Genomic DNA, 21725 nt, shown 5'->3' with positions numbered 1-21725 from the left:
GGAAGCATGCTCAGCCTTAAGGAGGACAAGTGACTCAGGGGTTTAAAACAAAAGAGGACAAAATGGAGCCATTGTAGGTGAAAGGGCAAGAGTTCTCTGTTGCAAAATGAGAGGTCAGATTAGAGGGAAGTAAAAAAAGAAAAAAACCACTCAACTCTTTATTACTCAAAATTCAATACATTCCTGCCATCTGACATCACAGCAGGGGTTTGATTAACAACTGACACACCAAACCTCTGCTGATAGCCCTAACAAAGCTGGAACAACAAAAAGAAAAAAAAAAAAAAAAAGGAGAGAGAGAGAAAGAATTTGCTTAAAGCATTGAAAATGTCAACATAGTGGGGGAAAACATAAACCAACCCAGTACCTTTTTGGACTTCCTAACATTTATCTTATGGTTTAGTATTGTGTTTCATTTTGAATCGCAGGGTGCGAAGGGAGGGAGAAATACTGTATTCTCTTGCGGAGGGCCTCTAGATGCACGGCTTCGGTCTTGTATAAGGGATGCTTTTTTTTTAAATGTTTACTTATTTTTGACAGAGAGCGCAAGAATGAGTGGGGGAGGGGCAGAGAGAGAGAGACAGACAGACAGACAGACAGACAGAATCTGAAACAGGCTCCAGGCTCTGGGCTGTCAGCACGGAGCCTTAGGCGGGACTGGAACTCACGGACAGTGAGATCATGACCTGAACTGAAGTCGGACGCTCAACCGACTCAGCCACCCATTAAAAATGTACGGGATACATTTTTAATGGTCAGTTTGGAGCTGCAGATATGATACACAGTATCTATGTGCACGCACCGTAAGTTAAGTAATGGAGCTTTTGAGGGCTTTCCACAGTTGAAACGCCGCTGCTTGACACAGCCAGTCGCCAGGCCCCGGGAGGCGGCCATGACCTGGCGGCCGTCCCGGGCGCTAGTTCCCCTTCCACCTGTCCCTTGTTTGCCTTCCCCGTGAGAGAGCGCGAGGGGGCAAAGGCTGGCGGCGACATCACGCGGGGATCCCCTGCCGCTGGTCTGTTCGGGGACACGTCCACGGAGCTCCTACCCTGCCCGGGGCCGTTGCAACTTGTTTGCTCAGATAATCTGGTTCAAGTCCCTGCCTTTTAAGACGAAAAAAACTGGGACGCAAATGTTGACGATGTAACTACCCTTTCTTTCTTTGAAAAAGCATAACAATTTTTTTACAGACCATCTTGCATAATAAGCACAGGCAGCTACCATCCTGGAGTGATTTGGAAATAACTGTTCCTGGGGGAAAAAAAGGAGACCAACTGACGGCATTCTAAAGCCCTTCTTGTGAATTAAATAAATGAGAAATACATTTGAAAAACCAACCTTAAAGACAGAAAAGCAATAAAACAATCTCTACAGGACCGTCATCAGGTTAAAATTTCACCAAACGTTATAAGTCATTTACTCGCTAAAAATAATCCCAGAAGCCGTCGTTTCCGCTTTTAAAGGCAGCTCTGTTCTGCGGACTGACGGTAATCAACAGGTTACGGTTCGTTCGTAACGCGACTCCGCCGACTCCTTTTGCAAAACCCGCGAGGTCGCCGGCGCGCCGACGACCTCCGCCACCCGCCGGGCAGGGCGCTCACGCCGGTGGCAGCGCGACCCTCGGGCGGGGCTGCGGCTGCTCCGCGTAGGGGCCGCGGGTCACGTGCTGCGGGGGCGCGGGGGGCGGGGCCGGCGGGGTATATAGCCGGGTGGCCAGAGCCTGGCTTTGAACGTCGCGTGGGACTCGTCGGACTCTGGTCTCTGCGCTAATATCGGTTGGTAGGTGCGCGCCCCCTCTGTGACCCGCGGCCTGGCCCGGGTCCCCCGCGGGGCTCCAGGCTAGGGGACTGGGCGGTGGTCCCGGAGCCTGCCCGCCTCGCGGCCTCGGGGCGGTTTCCGGGTCCGGGCTGGGAAGGGGCGGTCTCCTGGGCCTGCGCTTTCCAGTCTTGCTTTTTTTTTTTTTTTTTTCTTTTCTTTCTGGAATCTCTGCCAGCAGCTTCAGTGCGGGTGTAGCTTCTTGGCTTTGTTGCGCGGTAACAGTTTCCATTTGTCCACTAAAGTACATTATCGGAAAGGAAATGTGCTAGCAAATCGTCTCCAGGCAGAACTCTGTGGGGTTCACGGCGACAGCAAGGCTGTGGGAGCTGGCGCCTGACTTGCCCCTTCGGGGTGGCTCTTACTCATTTCCTGTGTCACTGGGACCCTGGGCGACCGGAGGTAGACTGACTAGCCCTGAAGTGGTGGACAGCGGGCCATGCAGATAGATTCTTCCTTCCCAGGTCTGCTGCTTAGCAGTGAGGCAGTTTTATGTGGGTGTATAGTCGCTGGAGGAACTAAATGAACATTTAAAAGCCTCCTGGAATGTTTCTCAATTCCTGGGAGCCCGCCTTCCCTCTCGTGCTTTAGTCTCCCCTAGACTAGTTGCAGTCCCTTCAAAGGAAGGAATAAATTCCCCTAAAGTGCTCCATTTTATCAATGAGCTATTTATCGGTGCCTCATTTTATCACAGATGGTCCTGTCAAAGATGTCTTCTACTTGAAATCTTTTTAAAAAATATTTTACTTTTAGGGGCGCCTGGTTGGCTCAGTTGGTTAGGCGTCCAACTTTGGCTCAGGTCAGGGTCATGATCTCCCGGTTAGTGAATTCCAGCCCCTGGGGCTCTGTGCTGACAGCTCAGAGCCTGGGACCTGCTTCAGATTCTGTGCCTCCCCCTCCCCCCCTCCCCCCCCCTCTCTTTTTCTCCCTCCCAATAAAAAAAAAAAAAAAAAAAAAAAAAAAAAGGAAAGAAAAGAAAAACCATTAAATTTTAATAAAAAATATTTTTAAGTAATCTCTACACCCAGCATGGGGCTTGAACTCACAACCCTGGATCAAGAATCGCATGCTGTACTGACTGACCCAGCCAAGCACCCCTCTCTATAGTTTTATCATGGATTTTAACTTGGTTCCACAGTTTTTGTGAACAGATGTTCCTCTTCAAAAGGCATTCCTAATATCCTGGTGGAGAACAAGACAAACATCCCAATAACTTTGCTGTTTCCTATAGACCCTGTTTTCTATTGGAATTTTACCCATAAATTCTGAAAGCCGGCCTCAGAAGGTGTTTGCCTAGGGGAGAGCTGCCAGCTTGAGGCCTGGGAGAAATGCAGAAGACCACACCTACTGTATCTTGCATGTTTCTCTTGAAATTAACATTTACTTGAGTGGGGACTGAGTCTGGGAGAGTCTTACCCTGGTGTCCTGAAAGAAGTTTCTCTTCCACAGATTTCTTTCTTCAGGAGGAGAAATGGCATCGGTCGCAGTTAATCCACAACCGGTATGACCTTTAAATACAGTTTCTTGATTCCTTTCCCTCCCGTGTGTTTTGAGGAATTAACGATTTCCTCTGCCTTGGTTGCAGAGTGTGGTCACTAGGGTAGCTAACCTACCCTTGGTGAGCTCCACATACGACCTTGTCTCCTCGGCTTACATCAGTACAAAGGATCAGTATCCTTGCTTGAGGTCCATGTGCGAGATGGCGGAGAAGGGTGTGAAGACCATCACTTCTGTGGCTGTGACGAGTGCTCTACCCATCATCCAGAAGCTGGAGCCACAAAGTGAGTAGTTCTGATTTCTTCCTCAAGATTCAGTCCAAGGGATTGGGCAGGGGTGAGCCAGGAACTGTCTAGAGTATGTGAAAGCCAGCCTTAGACCCCTAGCACTTAGAGGCAGCCTCAGGGAACCCCCTCTGCCTTTCCTTAGGTACATACTGCCTTTACGTACAAACTGCTGGGTAGGGGCACTGGGGTGGCTCATTCGGTTGAGTGTCTGACTCTTGACTTTGGCTCCGGTCATGATCTCACGATTCGTGAGTTCGAGCCCCACATCAGGCTCTGTGCTGACAGTGCTGACTGTCTCCATCTCTCTGTCCCTCCCTGCTTGTTCTCTATCTGCTTGCTCTCCATTCTCTCTCAAAAATAAACTTAAAAAAAAAAAAGCCCTACCAGGTACCCTTATTGTTATGGAAAGTGCCTCATAACAATAGCAGATGTTCAAGAGAGTTAAACAGTCCCCCAGTGATGCCTCTGTCAGCAGAGATCACAAGGGAGCTAGTGGGTGAAATGAATAACTGATTTCCTTGGGATCACACAATATGCATGAACTATTGTCAAAAGTAACATTTTTTTGATGTACAATTAACACACCATAGAACTCACCCACTTAAAGTGTACAATTAAGTAGTTTTTAGTATATTCACAGAGTTGTGCAAGTATCTCTATAATCCATTTAGAACCTTTTCATCACCTCAGAAAGGGACCTCATACCAGTTTCTGTTTAGGATGTTGAAAAAGTTCTGAAAATAATGTGATAATTTCATACCATTATGAATGAATTTAATGCCTCTGAATTATGCAGAGGTAAAACCATTTTTATTTTAAATAGTGAAAATGGTGAAGTGTATGTTTGTATTTTGCTACAATTAAAAAAAAAAAAAAGGATGAAACCTTACGCCCATTAGCAGTCTCTCCCCATCTCCTTCCAACCCCCTTAGGCAACTACTAATCTATTTTCAGTCTTTATAGACTTCTCTTTTCTGAACATTTAATATAAATGGAACCATGAAAAATGTTTTTCATGACTGGCTTCTTTCATTTAGCATAATGTCTTCGGGGTTTATCCATGACGTGTTGTATCAGTGCCTTATTTTATTGTGGAATCATTTTCCATTCTGTGGATAGATCGCATTTTACTTATTCATCAGTTGATGGACATTTGGGTTCCTTCTACTTTCGGTGATGCTAAATCTTGAATGTTACTGTGAACGTTCGTGTACAAGATTTTGTGTGGATATATGTTTTCAGGTGTCTTGGGTATATACCTAGGAGTGGGATTGCTGGGTCATATGTTAACTGCTTAAGTTTTTGAGGAACTGCCGGCTTGTTTTCCAAAGCAGCTGCACCATTTTACATTCCCACTAGTAGTGTAGGAAGGGTTCCATTTTTTCATGTTATTAACTGCTTTTGAGTAAAGGTTTAGATACTTCCTCTAAATGGTTAAATCATGGCCTTCTGGGATTATAAGGAACCGTTAGGGACCAATTTTCCAACTCTGCTTCTTCCCAGATGGATTTGTTACTAGTGCTTGGCTTGGCCATCATTGGAAGGGAAGCTTGGACTAAAATCTGTGCTTTGTTGGTGACGTTCAGGGTGCTGTTAGCATGCTTTTTCCTGCTAATAACCCAAAATACAGTGCCACTTACTGAATTAAGTGTAGGTAGGGATTAAACTGGACAGGAAGTGCTAATTTTTAGAATTTTCAGATATCTCATTCCCTGAATGAAGGTTCAGTTGAAGCCTGGCTTCTCTTAGCATTCACCTTAGATACCAGTTGATGAGGAAGAAGCTTCTTAGCCAGCTTCCTGCCTGGCACGGCGTTGCTACTGCCTGCTGCTCCCTTCCACTTCCTTATTTCCCTGTGTGTAGAAGACAATTGCCAGCAACCTGCTAAGCCTCTTCCATCTGAGCTAGAGAAACTAGGCAATGCGTTGTATTGTAAATGAAGATCGACATTCTTCCAATTTTTTATAAAAATGCCAAAGGTCCAAGGTATAATAGTATACGTTCTTATCTGCACTTAACATTGTCTTCATTTGTGATTCTTCTAGTTGCGGTTGCTAATACCTATGCTTGTAAGGGGCTCGACAGGATTGAGGAGAAACTGCCTATTCTGAATCAGCCAACATACCAGGTGAGCTTGGTTGGGCAAGAGTGCCAAGGCTTGCTGCCTCACACGTCTTCATGTTCTGTCTGGTTAGCCCAGGCTGTGCGTGTCATGAACATGCCATAAACAGGAGAAATAAATTCTCCTCCTGAATGTATTTTTGAAACAGCGATGGCCACTCCCTTACTTGCTGAATTATTGTCAGGTTATCTCTAAGGAACAAGATGAATTCGCCCCCTTTGGTTGTCATGCTTTAGTATGATCTTTATTGATTTGTGGCTTTGCCTCTGTAGATGATATTGCTGTCACAAATAACTGATTCCATATGGTATTAGATAAATGAAGAGGTGGTATATAAACATTTTTCTCACGGTGTCTGAGAGCCCATCCTTTAGGATGGGGAACTGACGTCTCTGCCCAGGTGTTGACCTTCTGGGGCTGTGCTCCTAGGGCCAGGTGGGCATGGTACCACCTGTCTGTGCTCCTAGGTGTGCCTGGGCTGCTGCTCTCACTGTGAGCATGTCAACATGGAAAATGCCATTCTTCTTTAGAGGATCTTTTGTACCTTATTACATGTTTGTCCTAGTTAAAATGAAATACCTTGACACATTTTGTATCGTTTGACCTTATTGGCTCCTCCAGCAACGCTTGAGTGGTGGCAGATAGGGCAGATAGACCTGCTGAGGAAACTGATGCTTATTAACTCTTGGCGATTTGCCTAAGACCTAAAGCTAGAGAGTGAAAGGGCCAGATTCCTTGTTAAGCACTTCAAATGAGGCTGCCCTCCTTAAGACTATAATTCTATATTTACGCCTGTGTTTCTGATCAGCCAGGCAATCTGTTTTTTTACTTGTAGGTTGTTGCCAATGCCAGAGGTGCTATGACTGGGGCAAAAGATGCTGTGACAACTACTGTGACTGGAGCCAAGGATACCATGGCCAGCACCATCACTGGGGTGATGGACAAGACCAAAGGAGCAGTGACTGGCAGTGTGCAGAAGACCAAGTCTGTGGTCAATGGCGGCATTAACACAGTCTTGGGAAGTCGGATGATGCAGCTGGTTAGCAGTGGAGTAGAGAATGCACTCACCAAATCCGAGTTGCTGGTAGACCAGTACCTCCCTCTCACTGAGAAAGAACTAGGTAATTGGATATTTGTCTTGAACTCATAGTTTATATCTTAAATCTGTCTTTTAAAACTGCTTCATTGAGATCTACTTCATATACCAAAAGTCACCTGTTTGATTCTGAGTTGTTTCATATAGAGTTCTATATAGTAAGTTTGGAAACTTTGGGAGAAATTAACTTAGAGAAGTTTTCTATAAATGGGTTATTTTCAATGGGCTGCTTTACAGAATCATTAAACATTTAGTGCCTGCTATGTGCCAGATACTGTGTTGCCCAAGAAGCTCACTGATAGGGGTGGGGGAAGGGGTTGAGACACGTGTAGATAAAGATGTCAGATGCAGTGATATGTGTGTTTTGGGTGGTCAAGCCCAGAGGCAGACAGGAGCTGTCCTGGGGGAATGAGAGCATAATTGCTAGGTGGGTGGGTAGAATCAACAAGGTAAGATCCAGGTTAGAGGCCAGGCCTCCTCACTTCTAGGTGTGATCCCTTGGGATTTTTGTTCCTTTATTTCTAATTTCAGAAAAAGAAGCAAAAAAGGTTGAAGGGTTTGATACGGTTCAGAAGCCAAGTTATTACATTAGGCTGGGATCCCTGTCTACCAAGCTCCGCTCACGTGCCTACCAGCAGGCTCTCAGCAGGGTTAAAGAAGCCAAGCAAAAAAGCCAAGAGACCATTTCTCAGCTCCATTCCACTGTTAACCTGGTGAGTAGAACTTCATTTAAAGGTAGCTAAAGTGAGCCCATCCCTCTGGAGGGATGAGAGAAATGTAATCATGACATCCAGGAATTTTAATCTTGTGAACAACCCAGTAGAAAAATGGGCAAAGAGTTATACAGACAACTCACCGAAAAGGAACGATAAATGGCTGAAATACATGAAGCGATGTTAGTCTTCTTCTGAGGGGCCAAGTTCCAGATGCTTCCCCTGGCCTATCACAGTGGCAAAATTTGATGCTGTGGGCAGTGAGGTAGAGAAAGAGGTGTGCCTGTACTTGTGTTTTCCTGGGGGATACGAGGGATTGTTCTGGGCAAGTTACAAACACACCTATGCCTTAGGCAGTTTTACTTTTAGAAATGTTTCCTTGTAGGAGCTCCTGGGTGGCTCCGACAGTTAAACGTTCCACTTTGGTTCAGGTCATGATCTCAGCGTTTGTGGGTTTGAGCCCCGAGTCAGGCTGTGTGCTGACAGCTTGGAGCCTGGAGCCTGCTTCGGATTCTGCGTCTCCCTCTCTCTCTGCCCCTTCCCTGCTCATGCTCTGTCTCTGTCTGTCAACAATAAGTAAACGTTTAAAAAAAATGTTTCTTTATAGATGCACAGATAAGTTTAGAGTTACAAAACACTATAAACGATGCCTGTCAACTAATTGGAAAGTAATTAAATTGATACATCATAAAAGACTTGTGTAGCCATTAAAGATTGCCAAGTTGCAAAACAGTCTGTATTGTAGTATCCTTAGAAGCTGGTTTCTTCTTGGAAGGGGAAAGAGGTAGCTGGCAACAGGGAAGAGGGGGTTTTAATTCCTTTTCCTTTTGTAATTTTATGTTTTATGTATATACATGTTAAATTTGAGTTACCTTACCTGTGCTAAAGTGGACGTAAATTTGGAGACAGTGGTTTAATAAATAGAGGCAGTAAAAAACTATGATTACTTGGTTGATTTACAAAAACTGGTAATAAATAACAATGATAGTGGGGACAACTCTCCTTAAACTCTCGTGGAAATTCTTGTTTTTTATATTATCTGATTTATATTCTCTGAGAACCGGCTAATATGAATGCATGTCTGACTGGTTTGTTCCTTTGTGTTATTTCAACATACTCTAGATTGAATTTGCCAGGCAGAATGTGCAGAGTGCCAACCAGAAAATTCAAGGTGCTCAGGATAAGTTCTATCTCTCCTGGGTGGAATGGAAGAGAAGCATCGGCCATGATGATACAGATGAATCCCACTGTGCTGAGGTGAGACACTGGGGAGAGTCATCCAGTACAGTTTCTGAAGATGTTCTTATTTTTCATTTCCATTTTCCCATTATTCCTCTTAGAATACTGTCTTATATCACAAGTTTGAACAATACTGGGTACATAGGTTGTTCAGTGACAGAAAAGCAAAATGTGCAGTAATTTAACCTACAGACCCACGTCTTGCCCATATCAGAATACAACTAAATGAGAAACTTAGGCCTTGCCCTCATAAGGGGCACAGACTCACAGGTGATATGGCATTTTTATTGCCACAGTGCTTTCTGCTAGCATCAACACAGGTGCTATGAGAATGTATAGGAAAGGAACCTAACTCAGCCTTGGAGAAAGGATGGGTGAGTCAGATGGCTTCCTGGAAGAGAGGAGTGCTAAGTTGAGTTCTAATGGGTGAATAAACTAGGTGAAAGGGCAATAAGGGCCCAGATGTTCCAGACAGAAGAAATGCCATGCTGTAGTCCTAGAAAGTGGTTCTTTGGTTTCCCAAAGCTCATATGCCTACTGAAAAGTGGACAGAACTGCTCTTGTATTCTGGGGTTCTTATGAGGATTTTGAAAAGTCAAAGAATCCACATACGTGGTAGACACATACCCAGTTTACTGTAATTGAACTGACTGCTAAATAGCCCTGTTGGATTCACTGCTAATTTTTAAACTTGCTTTATTTTTAGCACATTGAGTCACGTACTCTTGCTATTGCCCGCAACCTGACTCAGCAGCTCCAGACCACGTGCCACACCCTGCTGTCCAACATCCAGGGGTTACCACAGAACATCCAGGATCAGGCCAGTCACGTGGGGGTGATGGCTGGTGACATCTACTCAGTGTTCCGCAACGCTGCCTCCTTTAAGGAAGTGTCTGACGGCCTCCTCACTTCTAGCAAGGGGCAGCTGCAGAAAATGAAGGAGTCTTTAGATGATGTGATGGATTATCTTGTTAACAACACACCTCTCAACTGGCTGGTAGGTCCCTTTTATCCTCAGCTGACCGAGTCTCAGAATGCTCAGGACCAAGGTGCAGAGAAGGACACAACCAGTCAGGCCCAGCAGCCTCAGCACAAAACACATTAAACCTGTCCTTGTCACCAGTAGATGGTTCAGCCAGCCAGATGATCCTTTCTGTTCTGTTGAAATTAACCTGCTAGACAACTCGGAATTGGGGAAGCAGCTAGCTAGGAAAAACGTCCCCAGTTGCAGTCTTTTCTAACTGGATTCAGAGCTTTAAAATTTCTGGCATCAGCAGATGCGTTCTATTGTTTACCTGGCTGGTAAGAAAAGAATGCTAGATGATACATTGGTCGAACTCACAAAAAGTTTCAGTGCTTTATGGTCTCAGCGTGTTAGCCTTGTTGCTGTTTATTTGTATTGAATAAAAACACCTTCGTGTGGGCTGTGGTGTGAACTGGTATCTGCTCCGGTTTGGTCTGAGCAGGCTTTGTCACTGATTGGTCTCACCAAGCATGCCTGTACAACTTCAGTTTTTTATTTTTCATAAAGGAATGTCCCCTATGAAATCAATAAAATTCACTGCAGAATAGATCGATTTTATGCTGTGTGTTCCATGTGCTTCGTGTGTTGCTTTCATAGAGCTGCTTGGCCTGCATGATGGGGTTATTAACACACATCTGTGAATTCCAACTGGCCCAGTGGGGAACTTGGCAGGGTAATAACATTAGAAGGCTAGTGCTAAAAATGGAGGGTTTCACAACAGGTCTTAAACAAATTAAAAGCTAATGTGCATACCAGAATTTTTACAAGGTGACAGTTGTTGCCTTTATCTCCCCATTCACTCAACCTCTGAGAGAGGGTTTTTAGGCCAGTAGAAGGCTACTTATGGCCGAAAAGGAATCAAAACTGAAAGGAAGCAATTGGCATCAGTTTCCTGTAAAGGCAGTATGCCTTTCTTGGTAAAGGGCTGTTGAAAGCGAGAGCCCTGAACCGAGACTAGTCAGTGTCCAGTCTCAGCTCAGCTTGACTTGCCATGTTGTCACTTTGGGAGAAAGTCACTAACAATAGTTGGGGAGATACCTTTAGGAATAATTAGAAATAGAAAGACTTTTAGACTTTGGATCCTTCTGTAGGAAAGGATTCTTCTTACCTCCACCTGAGGGTGTTCAGACTTCTAGTCCCTCAGTGTTGGTCAACTAGGGAGGAAATCTCATGAATCTCCTTGTAACAAAGCTGCAGGATGCCAAACTGTTTAAAAAACAACTTGTCAAATAGAGCTACATACTTCTGCCTGTCCCTGCGAAAAGGATAGCAAGGCTGCTCTTTAGAGCTGAAGTCTAAGGTTTGTCTCTTTATATTCTGGTTCCTCCCTCCCCTTTCTCCCCAAGAAAACAAGGAGGCCGCGCGTAACCGCATGTGCCCTTGATGTGAATGAGACCATCAAAGCTTACAAAGTGACAGAACTAAGTTTTGCCCCTTGAGGTAACTCCAGGAATCAGTACACAGGTGAGATGAATTGGAGGGGAGAGACTCACTGAGATACTTGAAGCCAAGAAGTATCTAGTTACTGGGAAGGTGGACTGCCACAATTCCATGGGCTTCTGGGATGGAAACCCATCCATTCACTTGCCTGCCTGGTCCCAAGAACTGGCATTTTCTAGAGCAACTGACTTCTTAAATATTTTTTAACTTCTTTATCCTAATTGGACATGACCTTTCCCCTCCCCCTCAAAACTCCAAGGCTTCTATCTTGTGGTTTGTTCTAATTGGTTGGTAAATTACATACCATAACTATACACATACTTTCTTACCCTGAACATAAACTTGTTTTCCCATTATGAAAGTTACAGGGCCAACTGACTTGCTTATGGAAAGGAGACCATTCTCAAAGCTATTCATGAACAAGACTACTTAGCTTCCAGAAAAACAGCACTAGCCCTCATTTTTTTGCTATGAGCTGTGCTCACTTGTGGTTTTGTCTGGCTTTGTGTCTCAAGTTTGTGCCCATGTGCATTCCATTCTGTTGTCAACATGTCTCAAAGTCCATGGTCTTGCATCTTACAGCTTTATTGTTGCATAAACTGGCAGTTTGGTTTAACAGACTTTTCCCCAAGGAGGACAATTCTAGTGAGAAAAAAAGCCGATTAAGCACAATATCTAACTATGGACAGTTTTTAAACATTTGGCTGCATGAAGGCTGACGTGGCATGCTTGAGTGTTCAAAGGTTTTTTGTTTTTTGTTTTTTGTTTTTTTTCCTTTGTAATAATAACATGGACTCTGGTTAGTTCTGGGTAGAAAAATCAAAAGAATATGGTGTGCTAGCCATTCATCTCTTAGCCTTAGTATTCTCACCCATAATGTAAAATTAGTGACGCTTCAACAGATGAAAGTGAAATGTTTGAGGATGGGGTGTCTTTCTGTTTTGCACTAGAGGCATAGGGGGACACCACTGTGGGGCAGTGACATACAGCATCTTTAAGTTGCCAGTCCAGGCGTAATATCAGGATGTGATTAGGAAAATCTATCCACTATCAAAGTGCAATGTAGGTATTGAAGAGCTAATGAACTGAGAAGGGAAAAACTGAAATTTGGTCTATCTGAAATCTCTCTTCTAGAATATCATTTAGCTCATAGAGGTGGCTGGTGAGGGAAGGAGGAATAAAGAGCAGGATAGATATTTGTGCACCAGTCTATAAGGAAATGGAGTCTAAATGATGCCTGGGAGAGCAGATGTGGGGGTATGGAAAGGAGGGCCTTTTGCCGGTCTGATCTCCCTGATCTCCCTGTGCTCTCATGGACTTGGGACTGTCCCAGCTCCAAGAGTGACCTAGTACTGAGTCTGCATGGATGATGGTCTCGTGAGATGTAGGTGGCTATGTTATTCTATCTATGTAGCTGCGTTACAAAGTGATTTAATTTGGTATTTGAGTTCCTAGTAGTATAAGGCATGGATTCTGCCCTGATGAAAATGGTAAAACCAGAAACTTTGCTCAAGAGACTTTTATGGTCTTAGGGGAAGCTTGTTGATGAACATTCAAGTAATATCCTGGTATAGGACATTGTTTATCCCTCACTCTGTTCCAGGCTGCCAATTTAAAAATTCCCTACCTATATTATAAAGTTAACCTGCAAAATATTACACTTCAGCATAAGGCAGTATAGGAATGGCAGGGCAACAATTTGAGTTTTCAGTTTTATTGACCAAAGCAAAAGTGAATGCTAACTTAGGTGATATTTCCTGTGAGAGGGGAAAAAAACGTTCTAATGTCTTCTAGAACTTAGGAAAGGAGTGCCTGGATGGTTCAGTCAGTTAAATAAGTGTCCGACTCTTGGTTTTGACTTTGGTCATGATTTCATGGTTCGTGAGTTCTTGGACAGTGTGCAGAGCCTTGGGATTCTCTCTTTCTCTCTGTGTCTCTGCCCCTCCCTTGCTCATGCTTGCTCTGTCTCAAAATAAATAAACTAAAAAAAAAAAGGAAAGTGTTAACTACATCTTACAAAAGTAGTGAATAGATTAAATGGTACTTTTATGTAGGTAGTATTGGAGAACTAGTTACCACTTAAATTATGTCTTCATGTCTCTTGGGTATATGTGTGGGAATGGAATGGAGAGTAGGTCATAGACACCATGTGTTTACTTGTTTGAGAAACTGCCAAACTGTTTTCCAAAGTGGCTGTACTATTTTAAGTGCCCACCAGCAAGGTATGAGGATTCTGTTTTCTCCACATCTTCACCAACACTTGTATTTTGGCTTTTATTCCATCCATCCACTTATTTATTTATTTTTTTTAAGGTTTTATAAAAAATGTTTGTTTTTGAGGGAGAGACCAAGGAAGGGAGGGTCAGAGAGAGGGGGGGACAGAGGATTTGAAGCGGGCTCCATGCTGACAGCAGAGTGACCGATGTGGGGCTGGAAAACCCCAAACTGCCAGATCCTGAGCTGAGCTGAACTGAGATGCTTAACTGACTGAGCCACCCAGGCGCCCCTATCCAACCATTTAAATTAAAGCTTAGCGTTAATAAGAGTAGATGTTGAACGGTGTGAATGAAGCACTTCAACTTTTGTTTTGTCTGCACAGGCTAGAGCACAGGAAAACTCAGCTAAGGAGGTAGTTAATGGATCAATCAGGCTGACTCCCGTGTATAAAATGAACTCTTGGCATGGTTAACAGCACACCAGGGAGTGTTCTGCCCTCTTTGTCTATGCCAGGGATTATCAACTGGAGAAATTGACAAAATGCAGATTCATGGGTTCCACCTCCAGAGAATCTGGTTACTAGTCTGGTGGTAGTACCAGACATCTGCAGTTTTTAAAAGCATCCCTTAAAAAAAAATCAAAGCATCCCTTAAGATAGAAAGCATCATCCCTAGTGATTCTATTGTAGGTGGCCCACTGAATACTGTTAGAGAAGCAAAGGAAACAGGACTAGTGTTACCTATAGTTCCTTCTCTCCAAACAAGACTCCCAGTGTGGGTTCCATAAAGTGTCCTAAGATCTACGCTTGATTTACCTGCTCAAACGAATGGAATACACAGGAGTTAACAGTGACTAGCTGAATGCTGTGCAATGGATACTTACCAAGGATCACTTTGTGATCGGTGTCAACCTGCTCCCTTTGCTAAGAGTTCTAATCACTTCCACAGACTCTTGTTGGCTGAGGACAAAGCATCAGGGTACAAGAGGGTGTTTCTACAGTAGGGAAGGTGATGTGCACCAGGGGATGGTACTCAGTATTCATGTAAAACAGAACAGTGTTCATGTAAAACAGTGTTCATGTAAAACAGAGTTCTGTAGCTCACAAGCACATAAACAAGCTGCGTATGCAATCTGTTCTGGGTGGTGAGACGTTTGTGCTAAATCGAACTCTCACCAGGGTTTATCTTAAGTATTTGGTGATAGAGCTAGTCACTACCTCTTGCATGATCCTTTCATAACCCTAGAAATCAAATTACTTTTATACAAACTTAAATTTCAGTTTTTTCTTGTCACTACATTAGTGCTTCTCTACTTACTCTATTTCAAAATAAACCAGTTTTCCTGATTCTGTGTCATATCAGCATTGCATATACACCTTTACTAGCAAGTTACCTTCCCACAGATGTTATTTTTATTTCTGTAATAGTCTCACCTTAGCCAGGGCACCAGGCCACCAAGCACTAGCCTACTGTTAGGCAAATTAGAAAATGGCACCTTATAGTGCCACCTTCTGGAAAGTTGTTATAATAAATATGTGAATCAATGAAGTCTATGTTATGAAAGGTCCCCCAGAGGTTGTATGAACAACAGGTTGCAGGAATCCTAGCATGGTCACTTGGTTTCCTGAAAAGCATGTGTTGATGGTTTCCTGTCCTTTCAGGGGGGGACTATGATTATCTCATTAATTCCATAGTAAGTACCGGATTCTTGAGTGTGGCCTCTATCCCTGAATGGGTTTTCTCTGAAAGAGACTCCTTACACTCCATCAATGGTCCAAACTACACTTGCTCATGTCAATGAAAAAGGATTTATTTTATAGATTTGCGAAATGATTTCTCTTGTGCCACATTTCTCATGAAGATGGTCAGGCACAATCACTACATTTTACATTAAACTCACCATGGAAACTTGATGGATTGTGACTACCTCTTAGTTGTCCTACCCTCTATTCACAGCCTCCAAGTAGGTTTTACTGGTAGCCAAGAATTTAATGGACATTATACACTCTGGATCATTCTGGATATATGGAAGGGGAATTATTCACATGACTCTTGTAAAGCATCTCAGGTACTAGAGATTTTTTTTTTTTTTTTTTTTTTTTTTTTTTTTGATAGTGGTGCTGAAAACTTTTCTCCAAAAATTCTGAGTTTGGGATCCCCAACCTTCTGCAAAGATAGGACAAGTTAGGTGACTTTGGAGGTAGTGTGTGTGTGTGTGTGTGTGTGTGTGTGTGTGTGTTGGTATTTAAGGAACATATGAAAATAAAAGCTACTCTTTACTGAGCACCTTTTACAAGTTAGGCTCATTCTACCTTCATTCTTCATCTGTAACCAAATCAGGTATCTTCCTCATGTGAGAGGTGAGGAGACAGGTTGAGAAGAGGTGGGTGGTAGGATGGGGTTTTAGTTTGCTGTCTTACTGTTGTCAAAGTGCATGCATTTTTTTTTTCTTTTCTTTCTTTCTTTTTCTTTCTTTTTTTTTTTTTTTTTTCTGTTCTAGCACTCTAGCTCTCTGATAAGAGAAAACTGCAGCTCGCCTCTTTGGGGCCCAGAAAATCTCTCTGCCTATATCTTCTTGTGTTGTACCTTCCTGTTCTATTTTATATTTGTTAAAAACAAAGTCATATTGGATGTTAAAACATACTATTAACAGACATAGTTTAGAAGAGAGAGCTAAGTAAGGTGTATCTTTTAACCTACTAAAGCTCAAATTGCAATAGTTGGCTTGTCTGACTGTTGCTCTGAATCAATTTGTATAAGCATTGCTGGCTTTGGTGGAGGTCAGGTTGGATCGAATCTTTGCAAGGCGAACATTGATAAATAGCTAGAATGTAGTTTGATCTACCCAAACTGAGAGCCTCAAGAATAAATGGTAGAAGTTTGTACCTCAGGCCAGACAGTTCTCTGAGCACCTGAGTTCTTTGGGAAGATAAACAAGATTCCCTTTTCTTGTCTGTTTTTCCTCTTGTTTCATTTTTACTCTTTCTTAATTGTGAAATATACACAGCATCAAATTTACCATTTTAGCCATTTTTTTTTTTTAATGTTTATTCGTTTTTGAGAGACGGAGACACAGCATGAGTCGGGGAGGGGCAGAGAGAGGGAGACACAGAATCTGAAGCAGGCTTCTGGCTCTGAGCTGTCAGCACAGAGTTCAACGCAGGGCCCGAACTCATAAACCGTGAAATCATGACCAGAGCTGAAGTCGGACGCTTAACTGACTATGCCACCTAGGCACCCCCATTTTAGCCATTCTTAAGCGTACACTTCAATGGCATTAGGTACATTCACCATGTTGTGCCATCATTATCACTTTCTATTTCTAGAACTTTATCATTATTCCAAGCATAAACTGTAACTATTAAACAGTAACTCCTCATTCTTCCCTCCTGTTGTCTGCATTTTGATGGATTTTTGTTGTTTTGCCTCTTAGATAATTAGCTAACTTTTTTTTCTCTGCTATCAAGATTCCAGCCTTTAGTAATTTATTATACCTTACTAATTTTCTGCTTTTAATCTGCTGTCGCCTAAGAAACATCGCATAGCTTATCAAAATTGTATGTAAAGTAAGAGCTAATAGAACTTCTTATCCCTAAAAGCCTTTCCTATGCAGAGAAGAATAGGATTTTGGGATGGCTGTTTCAACTATTAAAACACCTTTTCCTTCCTCAGTTCCTAGACGTTTCCCAAAAGGGTTATATTTGTAAGTCAGACTTCTGGAAAAGTGGAATATTACTACTGATTTTAAGAGAATAGATTAATAGATGAATAACTGGAAATGCCTTACATTTTGTATTTTCAAGAAAACTTTCATTTAGTAAGTTCCCCCCTAGTTAGTTTCATTTTAAAGAGAAGTTTTATAATATGAGTGAACTGTGGTAATATGACTAAACACCTTTCAGGAAGCATGGCTATGGAGAAAGGGAGGCTCATTCACATGCAGTAATCAGGGTCTCCATGAGGACAGTGCAGTTCACTAGTGTTTGTTTTAATATCCAAGATTCTTCTTTTACAGGTATTTGATTTCACTGCTATAGACTTGACATCTGAGACTGATGAAATTCCAGATATTATTGCTTTGGAAGAGGAGGATGGGTCAGATCATTCACATGCTAATGGCCCCGTGTCCTCTCAGGGCCAAATGTTGAATAACTAACAAGAAAATACTCCTTTTGGCTGAATACACAATTTGTGTCACAGTAAACTTCAAGCTTGCTTGCGTGTTTATTCCTGAGGTTTTGGGGATTAATCTATTGTGGGTTAATCTATTCTTTTTTTTCTTTGGCTCCTTGGTCTTAATTGTAATGAAACTGATTGATCTAAACTTTTGTAAGAGAACCTCGTTCTGTATCATATATCATTTTATATGATTCTTCAAAATTTAATTATTGAAATGCCTATAATAAAAATGGTGCTGTATAATCTTGAGTTAGTGACTTTTTTTTTTTTAAATATACTAATGTAATGGACATTTGTTTTTGTTTTTATTTTTGGCCTCCCAGGATGGGGGTGTCTTAGTGGGTCTGTAGGTCAGGGTTTTTTTTTTGCCTTCTCCTAGCCTAGGGGTGGGCATCTGAAAACAGGTCAACTGGGAGGAAGTATATCAAGATGAGTAAAGATTGTGGATATTAATTTTGGCTCTGCCACTTACGAGTTGTGTGACTTTAAACAATTTACATAATTTCCCTGTACCTCAACTTCCTCATCTGTAAAATGGGGATTTAGTTTGATGATAATAATAGGTTTGCTATGAAGAATAAACAAATTAACATTTGTGAAAAGCTTAGAGCAATGCCTGGCACAGAGTAGCGTTAAATAAATTGTAGAAACTATGGTCAGGCCAGTAGCTATGAGCGTCCCTAGTGTCCAAATAGTATTTTTTTTTTTTTTTTAATGTTTATTGATTTTTTGAGAGAGAGTGTGAGTAGGGGAGGGACAGAGAGAAAGGGGGACGAAGGATCCGAGGCGGCTCGGTGCTGACAGCAGTGAGCCCAATGCAGGGCTCAAACTCACGAAATATGAGATCATGACCTGAGCCGAAGTCAGATGCTCAATTGACTGTGCCACCCAGGTGCCCCCAAAAAGTGGTTCTGAAATACCTTTTTCCACTAAAAGAAATAGGGCTCCTTGGAGAAATGGCTGATTTCAGATTTGAAGCAGAAAATGTACAAGATGCTCCTTGAACTTCTTGCTATTCCAGATAGCAAGGAAGCCAATTTGAAGGGTTTCCCATTGACTAGAGATAGGACGATTTGAACTTCAATGAGGATAATAATTGCAATCAAATATGAACTCCATTAAATATCTAAATATATCCCATTAAATATCTAAATATATTGTTATACATATAAACAATTTCATTGGTCACTTTCAGGGGATGATAGCAAACCAATTAACTGGTAAAATAAAGAGAAAGGATCAACAGTCTATCCTTCCTTGTATCTTTACCATGAGATAAACTAGACCATGAGGGAAAATTTCTATCATAAAAGTATTGCTACTAACAGAATAAAAAAATGGTATCTTGGTCAGTGTGGACTGCTATAATAAACTACCTTAGACCAAGTGGTTTAAAATGTTTATTTTTGAGAGAGAGCGAGAGAGAGAAAGAGTGAGAGTACAAACAGGGGAGGAGCAAAGAGACAGAGGGAGACAGAATCCGAAGCAGGCTCTAGGCTCTGAGCTGTCAGCACAGAGCCCGACATGGGGCTCGAACCCACAAACTGTGAGATCATGACCTGAGCCAAAGTCAGAAGCTTAACTGACTGAGTCAGATCATGACCTGAGCCAAAGTCAGCTTAACTGACTGAGTCACCCAGGTGCCTCTAGACTGAGCGGTTTAAAAAACAAACATTTATTTCTCACAGTTCTGAAGGCTGTAAGTTTGAGATGTTTCAGCACGATTGGGTTTTGGTGAAGACTCTTCCTGGTTGCAGAGTCCACTTCTTTTTGTATCCTCTGATGGCAGAAAGAGCAGAGAGAGAGAGAGAGAGAGAGAGAGAGAGAGAGTAAGCAGGCTCTCTTGTGACTCCTCTAAGGGTATTAATCCTACTCAGGAGGGTTCTACCCTGATGACTTCATTTAATGCTAATTACCTCCCAGAGACCCCGCTTTCTAATACCGTCACATTGAGGAATGGGATTACAATATAGGAATGGAGTGGGGGGAGAGGGAGGCACAAACATTCAGTTCATAACAAACAATAAATTAGAATTTTCATTTTGCAATCCCCAAGGAATTAATAGACCTAGGCATTTAGCATCAACGCCTGTCAATGGCATAAATGAAGCTATGTACTGCCTGAAACAACATACATCAACTATCATCTAGACTTGCCAAAGGGATCATACCTGAATGTCATCAATCCTCTGGATCCAGGTGTCATTTTGAAGGAAATACAGAAGATAGAGACAGAGAAGAACGTGTTGAACTGCAGCAAGGATGCAGTTGTAAGAAAACGTTAGAAGAAAAAATTGTAAGGAAAAAAAGGAGTGGGGGAGGATGGAGGAAAGCCTGTATATTAAGTGATATTATTTAAAAAGAACCCAACCCTGTGAAAGACTGAAAAAAAAAAAAAAAAAAGAAAAAGGTAAGGGAAATACAAATAGTGTCTAGAGAAGTACACTTAGGTGGTAAAACTGTAAGACAATGCAAAGAAGTGATTACTATAAAAGTGAGAATGGTGTTTATTTTTGGGGAAGTGAGGGGTTTCTGGGATGGCTGGAAAAGTTTTATTTCTTGTCCTTGGTGGTGGTCACAAGGGCTTCACCTACAATAATACATTAAGCTATTTTTTTAGAAAGTAAATTGGATTGCTGGCATGTAAATCTTGAGTGGATTGGCACATGAATTTGCTGTTTTCTGAACTTAATTCTTTGGCCTTTCCATGCTTTATTTATGCTACCCAGTACCCATTGAATAAAATTCCTTCAGAAGCAGTTTCGATGCTTGCGAAAGAAGAATGCCAGTTGATATGAGTAGCTTTGGAAAGTTACTATTAGCAGTGAAGTGGGTATAGAAAACTTTGGGGAGGGGGTGCCTGGGTGGCTCAGTCGGTTAATCGCCCAACTTTGGCTAGGGTCATGATCTCACAGTTTGTGAGTTCAAGCCCTGTGTCTGGCTCTGTGCTAACAGTTTGGAGACTGCTTCGGATTCTGTGTCTACCCTTCTCTCTGCTCCTGTTCTGCTCATGCTCTGTTTCTCTCTCCTACAAAAATAAATAAACATTAAAAAAAAAGAAAAAGAAAATTTTTGGAGAAATTTTGTTGTAATAAGAAGTGGAGTAGTAGCTAGAAAGGCATTGGGGTCAATGGATTTTTTTTTTTAAACATGGAAGCACAGCATGTTTGTATACTTATGGGAAGAATTGGTAATGCAGGAGAGAATAAAGGACAGATGCTGGAGCAAACTCTTTGAGTAGGAGAAAATGAATATGACCTGTTGAATAAGTCAAAGGACTAATCTTAGGGAGGTGCACCTTGATTCATCCAGACTAATAAGATTAATATAGGCAAAGATACAGGCAGGTTGGTAAACTGTTGATTGAAGGTCTTTCCTGGAAGCATCTATTAACTAAGGACAAAAGACAACATCGAGAGGAGGAGAAAGGAAGCATTGGACATTTAAGGGAAGAAGATATGTACAATTGTGTGGAGAGTGAGATTTAGGGTAAATAGGGTGGAGAGGGGCAGGCCTAAGAGCCCATTGGAGGTGTCATGAATTTTGAGTGACAGCAGGCATCATGGTTGTGTTTAGGGGCTAAGTTGCAGTTGTGGGATAGGCAGAAAACTGGATGCAGTAGGGACTTGGGTTCTGCCAGATAAACCTGGCAAAGAGAAAAAGGGGCCAGATTATTGAGAAGAGTTCAAGGAACTGAGAGTCCAGGACACTGTAAGGTCATCTAAGTGGATACTGAAATCAGCAAAAATTATCCCAAGAGTAATGTGGGAGAGACAAGCAAGTCTAAATCTAAAAAATGAGGTCCAGCACCCAATCTTACACAAGACCTCTGGAAGCAAGAGTTGTGGGAGAAAGCATAAAATTCAAAGCAGCTGGTTTTAGTGAGGCAATAATTGCCAGAGGTGATAATAAGAAATAAGTATTATAGGCCCCCCCCCCCCCCATTTCCAGGCACTGTTGTATATGGGGTGTGAGGGAGAAAACAGTCATCAGTAGAGAGGGTTGCAGGAGGAAGCTGTATACTTAGGGGAGAGCCAGATTTCTTACAGCAGGAAGAAGAAAGGAACATTTAGCACTTGAGGGCACACAAGATTTTA

The 21725-nt window shown here is 42.3% G+C and overlaps 1 protein-coding gene across 3 annotated transcripts; it reads left to right on the top strand.

Moving 5' to 3' along the window:
• The first annotated feature begins 1695 nt into the window (after positions 1–1695).
• Positions 1696–19854, top strand: PLIN2 (perilipin 2). 3 transcript variants are annotated; one of them, XM_049619824.1, is made up of 9 exons: positions 1696–1779; positions 3265–3316; positions 3401–3596; positions 5645–5727; positions 6557–6842; positions 7349–7530; positions 8653–8787; positions 9476–9766; positions 19685–19854. In XM_049619824.1, exons 2-9 carry the CDS (start codon positions 3287–3289, stop codon positions 19706–19708), a joined length of 1227 nt encoding a protein of 408 aa, XP_049475781.1. In that variant the 5' UTR covers positions 1696–1779; positions 3265–3286; the 3' UTR covers positions 19709–19854. The 3 variants fall into 3 exon arrangements, with proteins under 3 accessions (XP_049475781.1, XP_049475637.1, XP_049475707.1); XM_049619680.1 differs by lacking the exon at positions 19685–19854 and adding an exon at positions 17465–17635; XM_049619750.1 differs by lacking the exon at positions 19685–19854 and having other exon boundaries at positions 9476–9973.
• Positions 19855–21725: the final 1871 nt, after the last annotated feature.

Source organism: Panthera uncia, chromosome D4, assembly GCF_023721935.1.
Source record: "Panthera uncia isolate 11264 chromosome D4, Puncia_PCG_1.0, whole genome shotgun sequence".
NCBI classification, from domain to species: domain Eukaryota; kingdom Metazoa; phylum Chordata; class Mammalia; order Carnivora; family Felidae; genus Panthera; species Panthera uncia.
This window is presented reverse-complemented; position numbering and strand designations above follow the sequence as displayed.

Bases quoted from the DNA above. Each gene is read 5' to 3' on its own strand.
- PLIN2 (XM_049619680.1), top strand. From the start codon at position 3,287: ATGGCATCGGTCGCAGTTAATCCACAACCG. The intron at 5,728-6,556 runs GTGAGCTTGGTT...TTTTACTTGTAG, and splicing joins TGAATCAGCCAACATACCAG to GTTGTTGCCAATGCCAGAGG. The intron at 8,788-9,475 runs GTGAGACACTGG...CTTTATTTTTAG, and splicing joins ATGAATCCCACTGTGCTGAG to CACATTGAGTCACGTACTCT.